The 7,733-nt window shown below is 41.8% G+C and overlaps 1 protein-coding gene across 1 annotated transcript; it reads right to left on the bottom strand.

Annotated features, from left to right (window-relative positions):
* Positions 1-477: 477 nt before the first annotated feature.
* Positions 478-7,733, bottom strand: LOC123168542 (transcription factor bHLH68; the record flags this gene model as incomplete). Its single annotated transcript, XM_044586423.1, is given in 9 exon segments — positions 478-1,026; positions 2,304-2,348; positions 2,685-2,732; positions 4,308-4,394; positions 5,603-5,668; positions 6,562-6,627; positions 6,834-6,911; positions 7,091-7,412; positions 7,529-7,733. Coding segments are annotated over 9 exon segments (1,073 nt in total), but the record flags the coding sequence as incomplete, so codon positions are not given.

Raw genomic sequence — 7,733 nt, 5'->3', positions numbered from 1 at the left:
AGACACTCACGTGTGGGCGCTACATGACAGTTAACGGTCAAACAAACAGTCAAACTGACTATTTGTTTAGCTGCAGGCTCCAGATGTCATAATCGCAATCAATTGTAAAACACACGGTTATTTTGGTTTTTTGAAACAGCCGACACCAATTCTGGTAGTTATCAACGACAAACAAAAATCAGGTAGTTTTTTGGAACCTTAACGCAAAAAATGATAGTTTTATGCTATTCACTCCTGGGTGTGACGTGATGCCACATTGCATATGGGCTGTCTGACTGTATGCGATGTGCCATCCACGTCAGCGACGGGCCCAAATTCGGTATGCGACGAGAGTTTTCAGAGATGTGGTGTTCTTTACTAACCTTATTTGTACTACAGTACTCGTGTGTCACGTCGTGGCAGTTGCAACACGTCCAGTTTCAGAGTGAGTCAAACAAAGATCACATATGAGCAGAGTTATAAAACGAGCCGCGCGTAGATATGAAATTCTTTGTTAAATGTGGCACATTGCAGTAGTTAAGTAGAGATACACATTATACAGCCAACCAGACCATTCCAGACATGTAAGCAGGTGAGACGCATGCTTGCATGCTCACTTACAAGACTTCCGAAGGTGGTTCTAGCTAGCTATCTGATGATATACAACGTAGCTACGTAGTCTCTAGCATCTGCCTGATCGATGCACTTTGACCAATATCATTGACCAGCAGACGAATGTACATCAAGAATTTTTCAGCAGGATGGGTGCTCTCGACGCGATGCAGCCCATGCATGCAAGACAGGTATGTATCCCGGTACTCCTAGACAGACCTCCCTGGCCGGCTCCCGGCAGCTTCGACGACCACTTGCATGATCGTTAACCCCATGCATCTACCGGCCGAACCCCATCCCGAAAGGCGGCGCCACCGTCCAGTAGTCAGCCGGCCCGACGTCGGCGCCGAAGTCCGGCGCGCAGCTCACCGGGACGAGGCAGAGCCCCCTGCTCCGCAGGTCCTTCGTCATTGCTTCCTCGCAGCTGTCTTCGTCCTTAATTTCTCACAGCAAACTATAAATCAGCATTATGAATCCATATGCATGTACTATTAAGAATCCCAATGAAATCTCTAACTATATATATAGAGAGAGAAAATTATACTTTTTGTCCCTCAACTCTCTTGATGAAGTCTAGTTTTGGTCCCTCAAGTCCGAAACCGGACAACTTGTACCCCAAACTGTCGAAACCGGACAAGTTTCGTCCCTGGTCTTGGTTTTGGTGCCGACTCACCCCGGTTTTGAAATTCACACACTTTTCAAATCCACATAGTTTTTTCAAGGTCGCGTAATTGTTTAAAAATAAACATACTTTTTTTCAAATCTGTGAACTATTTTGAAATTTGCGTACTTTTTCAAATCCATGATTTTAAAAAATTGCGTACTTTTATCAAATCCACGTATTTTTTTAATATCCATGAAGTGTTTGAAATACGCGTACTTGTTTCAAATCCGCATACTTTTTAAAGTTTGTCTATTTGTTTCAAATCTGTGTTCCTTTTCCAATCCATGAAATTTGTTTGAAATTCACGTACTTGTTTCGAAAGTTGACATAATTTTTTCAAATCAATATATTTTTTCTAATTTGCGTATAAGAAATCCAAATCCTCATACTTTTCAAGTCCGCATCAAATTTTCAAATTAATGAACTCTTTCCAAAAAAATTACATGAATATGATAAAGTATGTCGATTTTGAAAAATTACATGAATTTGAAGAAAACTACATGAACTTTAAAAAATACGCGGATTTGAGAAAATACGTGAACTTGGAAAAAAGTACAAGGATTTGAAAAAATTACAAGAATTTTTTAAAAAGTTCACGCATTTGAAAAAAGTACCCGAATTTGTAAACATTAAGCGGACTAAGAAAAAGTACGCAAATTTGAGTCGGCGCAAAACAGGGTGGGACAACACCAAAACCGGTCAAAACTATGACCAGGGATGAATTTTATCCGGTTTCAGTAGTTAAGGGTGCAAGTTGTCCGGTTTTGGAGTTGACAGTTGAGGGGCCAAATCTAGACTCCATCAAGAATTGAGGAACGAAAAGTATACTTTTCTCATGTATATATAATGCAAGCATATAAATTAATAAACTATATAAAGCACATCTGCATAATGAAATCTCTAACCATATCTATGAAATCTCTAAGCAGGCTAATTACTAATCAGCATCACGGATCAATGTATTAAGAATCCCTATGAAATCTCTAACATATCTACACAATGCAAGCATAAATAAACTATGTAAAGCACATGATGGAGTGATGAGAACCTGATCAGGGCGTCCTCTCTTCCTCGTGGCATTGCCATGTAGCAGCTGCTCGTGATTAAGTAACGGGATTAATTAATAACCGCGTCAAAAGGCAGTACTGCTACTGCACTGTTAGTGACCAAAAGCAATAGCTAGCTTTGCAGTGAAATGAAATAGTTAAAGGTGTAAAGCTAGAGACAAGTACTGGCCCCTGCTGCATGATTAACTTTTCCAGATTTGTTTTATAGGAATGCTTTTTACGTACACAGACTAAAGGCTCACTTTGGGAAGAAAAAGGATCATCTTTTGTACGTGCTTTACTTAACTGATCAGCCAACTGTGGATCCCATAAAAAAGAAAGGATAATTACTAATCAGAGGATCAATGAGCAGTTAATTATACCTGGCCAGGCTCTTCTGGAAATATGCTGCTCCTTTCTTTTTGTTGCACCTGTAAAAAAATGATAGTTTTATGAAGGGAATCAGCCACCATTTTTATTCACAAGAATATACCTCCTCTGCTTTTATTAACTCCGCATATTAGTTTTGACTAAAGTTAAACTTCTTAAACTTTGGCAAAGTTGACAGAGAACAATATGAACATTTAAAATAACAAATCTATATGATGTGACAATATATTCAATGAAGAATCTAATGGTAGATTCGGAACTGTATATGTTCATATTTTTTTTCTATAAATTTGATCAAAGTATAACGTTTGACTCCAGACAAAATTAATACACGGAATAAAAAAACAGAGGGAGTACTAATATTGGTTGGTAAGGCATGAAGCTTTGTCTACCTTTTTATGGAAAGAGCTCACAAACTTCAAGATAAGATCCATGTTTTTTTTTCTTCTAAATATCATTCGCACAGGATTTTCTAATAAGTGCCGTTCTGCCATTAGCAGATAATCTAATATAGCCGTTATCAGATAATATAATCTACTACCAGGCTACTGGCAGTAGAGATTGCATACTCGGTGCACGCGTCAGTTCATGGATCACAAGTGTAATATCGAACCCGGTAAATAGCCAAAGATTGGACGTGCGTAATTAGCCAAAGATTGGTTAAGTGACACAAATGGTGCATGGCTAGGTTTTTGTAAAGATGCGAACGATGCATCCATGTTGTTAGCTTAAGCCGGCCGGTAAATGCATGCATGCAAGGACGCACTGTAGAATTTTCAACCGAAACACCGAAAATAATATGAAGCCTCACTGCCAAGAACATACATACAACAAGTGTACTGTACGTCTGTACCACTGTACAAATTGAGATCCGGACAAAATATGCACGCCAAATGGTAGTTGACAACGTGCGTGCTTTCAACACCGTACCAACCACTTGTCACTTGCATTTGTTCTTATGTTTGGTTAAAATCAGGGAGATCGACTCACAAGCTAAATAAGGAGAATGAGAGAACCAACATAGTGCCATGAACAACTGCTATCCTATACTAAATCAGCGATAATTAATATGGATGGGAGGGGTAGCATAATACTCATCTTGTCGTAAACATGTGATTTTCGACATTCAAACTGTCTCTAATATAAATGTTCGCCCATGAGATCTTGTGGGCGTACGTACATATGTACGTTTCCTGCGTGGTTCACGGACGTAAAGGAAAACCATTCATGACGGTTCAGTCCCAACCAGGCCAGTATTCAGAGATGGCTTTCGCCCTTGTTGACCAAGGCAGGCGGCCTTGCTGTCCAGATATGGACAGGGAGAGAAAGATGTGGAAAGATGCGATGCGATGCGCTGCGCGCGTGAAGGCGCGCAGATACGAGACGAGCGTTAATGATCACCTGGAGGCGGGCATGCACCTGCGCTGCCAGATACTAGCGCGCAGCAGCTAGCGAGCGAGCCAGCCTCGGGAATTGTGCACGCACGCAGCAGGGCCGTGGTGTTGCACAGCCACACCTACACGAACACACCGCACCCTTCGTGCATGCTGCATTACGATCAAGCTCACAATCGCGTTAAACTGAAGAGAAGGAGAGGAGCGCTCGGTAGGACTCACGCTGGCCTGGTGCCGCTGCTTGGCGCTGCCGGAGCCCCCACCTCCGTCGCCGCCGCCGCCGACCAGCTGGTACGGCGAGCTCAGGCCCTGCATGCATTCGCACAGGAGATCGATCAATCAGCGGGTCAACCAAGTTCGATCGTAACGTAACCGATCGATCAATTCACAGCCAGCCTGAGGAACAGTGCGTGCACAGGGAACACATTGTGATGCCCGAGCCACGCACAATGTTTGTAAAGAGATTTGCATCTTCGCGCGCAGCGACCAGACTGCATATGCATGCATGCACGCACGCAGGGCGGACGGACGCATGCGCGCAGCTTTTACGAGAACACACATTAGGTTACCTGCCTCTTTTTGTTTCACTTGCCTGGCTCCTTGTGCAGGAACCATCAGCGATCGGTCACTGGTTCACTATACATGTATATATATGCGGCAGGCAAATAGGTGAAACATCTACAGTCCTTGTCCTTGCACGCCTTTCTACTTGATCGGTGTAATTTTTTTCGCAATCTATCTGCTCTACAAGTTTGTTGCAGATAAACACCACATATTGATGTAATGAGTTGCAAGTAGCTCTGAGCTACACACATGTGGTAAAAGACCGGCCACGTTAGAAATTTCTAATCAATTTCAGATAATCATTGGTTTTTTAAAGAAAAAACAAAAATGTATATCATACATGTACCAAGTCCATATTTGGTATTTAGGATTTAGCAGCTTCTATTTAATTAGCACATTCAATATTTAGTTCAAAATTCAAAATTTTCGAAAAAATGCAAAAAATTACTAGCGGGTCTACCTATCAAAACTCATGTCACCAAGCTGGACGATAGATTTGTATATAGTTGTAACAGACATGTATAATTACCTCGCCAAAAAAAACATGTATAGTTTGTGCAAAATCCAACCCCAATAGTCAGTGGTTTCTACAATTTCCGCACTTTCCCTTTCTCTAAACTGAACGTTGTAGCAGTCAGGATCGGCTGCGGATTGGGCTAAGTCAAATACTCTCTTCGTCCTACTAATTTTAGTAAAAAATTGTACTAGAGTTGAAACAGTTATTTTAGGACGGAGGGGGTAATAACGAACTTAAACGCACAGTAATTCTCTAGCCAGCTATGGACATCTGCTACTGGCTATAGAAAAGTAAAAGTTAGCTCCTGTGTCCATAGCAATAGAGCTGTCTCCGAAAGAGCTTGAATAACAATGGAACAATTGCATGCATGTGTATAGGCTGTATGCTTCATATGTGATGTATCATGAATAATGTACTTCTTGAGAGAGAGAGGCACCTCAATTTGACCGTGTAGGAATCTGATGTACCCAATGGCTTCAAGGAGTACAGACGCAGTGTCAGTCTGGCAAAAAAGAGAGGTTAGCCCATGTCAGGATCTCTTTTTTGTATTGTTCTATGGGACAATGGATCTTCTTTCTTTAAGTCCAATCGAGTCCATCATCGCAGCCAGATAAAAGACAACACCATATGCATATTTTACTTCCATTCGAAGAATATTGTGAAACTAAGTTTGTATAATTATTTTCATATTGAGGGTTTACGGAAGCAAAGTTCGGAAGACTATACTTCATAATAAATAAACCAACCGCCCAGATTAGCTTCTGGGGATGTGATAAACGACCTACTTATTTTCACCATGAACAATAACTATGCGCAACAATGAATTCAAGGTCATACTTTTTTAGGTTGATTCGAGTCCCATAATCTAGCTATACTTCATAATAAATATGTGTGACAATAGTTTGTGGTGCATGGAATGCCACACATCATGATCAGGAGGAAGAAAGAACATTAAACATTACAATTAGTTATATACTACTCCTGCTTTAAACAAATATAAGACTTTTAGATCACTACTTTAGTATATCTTATCATATAATATTGTTTGCCGGGGCTTCATCCTCCTTTTCAACCAAAAAAATACATAATATTGTCCTATCCCTTGTTTTTCTAACGGGTTTCTTCTCTTGGATTGACCATCTATTCATGGACAAGAAACAATATAGTATAACTGCATAATTATATCATGTTCTAATTATTCCCCACACCAAAAGATATGGACTACTCCTCCCATAATATAATATAAGAGCGTTTTGACACTTCACGCTCTTATATTATGGGATGGAGAGGTTAATTTTTAATGGATTCATTAACAATAGTTACAGATCGAGGGTAGCTAGGATGTACTGATATGGTGAAACTTGCAGCCTGCAGAGGACACGTTGTGATAGATACCTTCCCAAATGGGGAGACGAGCTGGTGAAGGGCAGTTATTCTATCCCCTAGCTTCTCCTTTCTCACCTGAGCAAAAGACCAAGCAAAAGATACTAAGAATGCCATCATCCCAAGCCTTGCCTGTCTCAGCTTCTCTCTCACTCCACAATGATTCTATGCCTGTCCTTTTCAGCATACACATGCATCTGCTTCGATGCTTGCTTGCTCTCAACGACTGGGCCATGCTCATTGAGAGAGAGAGAGAGAGAGAGAGAGAGAGAGAGAGAGAGGACCTTAACAGTAGATTGAGCCGGGGAGGGTTCTTGGGTCCTAGCCTTCTTGAAAGCTGCTCCAGATGCTGTGCTCGTGCACTAGGGAAACACAAAAGAATGGAACAAAGTTACTAATCTTTCATTTGGTCAAGCTTAACTAAATATCGCACGATTATCGCAAAAGTTCTCCTACTATATATAGTGAAACTTGCATTCATGATTCGGTCTAGCGTATTAATTCAACATAATTTCACACTTGAGCTGCTAAATGATACTACCTCACGTGGCGAACCATTGTTTGAGAAGTCCAAGATGTTATTTCCGAGGGAGCTGGTGGAGGTGATGGAGGAAGCTTGGTGCTGCAGGGTGTTGTGGTAGTGCTGAACACCCCTGGACCATGGAGATGGAGAGGACATTGCCAATTGGAACTCATTGCCAGCCGGGCTGCTCCCATGTCTAGCGGTGTTGTTGTAGATGTGGCCGGCGGCGCTGCTCCCATCGCCTTCTTCCCCTTCTCCGGTGATTGTAGCTGGAAACAGCGCCTGCCCTTCCAAATTCTTGTGCCTCTCCTCATCATTAGCTAATTCACCATTGGTTGGCCTGTCAAAAAGAAAGCAGGTTGATCACACACAAACACACACACACACGCAGAGAGAGAGAGAGAGAGAGAGAGAGAAAGAGAGAGAAGCAAAGCAGGGGTAGAGAGAGATACATACATGAAGAGATGGTTCCATGGATCTCGGAGCTGCTGAGCATGGTTGCTGTTGCTGCTGTCGTTCCAAGGCGCAGTGCTGGTTGTAGGGAGTGGATAATGATTCGAGAGGAGCAGAGATGAGAACGAATTGACCGGGGAGGAGAAGGTTGATGTGCTGGTGGAGGGCAAGGAAATCGATGGATTGTTCTGCTCAAAGGGTGGTCTCA

This window comes from Triticum aestivum, chromosome 7D (genome assembly GCF_018294505.1).
Source record: "Triticum aestivum cultivar Chinese Spring chromosome 7D, IWGSC CS RefSeq v2.1, whole genome shotgun sequence".
Lineage (NCBI taxonomy): Eukaryota > Viridiplantae > Streptophyta > Magnoliopsida > Poales > Poaceae > Triticum > Triticum aestivum.
The sequence above is the reverse complement of the archived record's forward strand: the minus strand, read 5'-3'. Positions and strand labels throughout refer to the sequence as shown.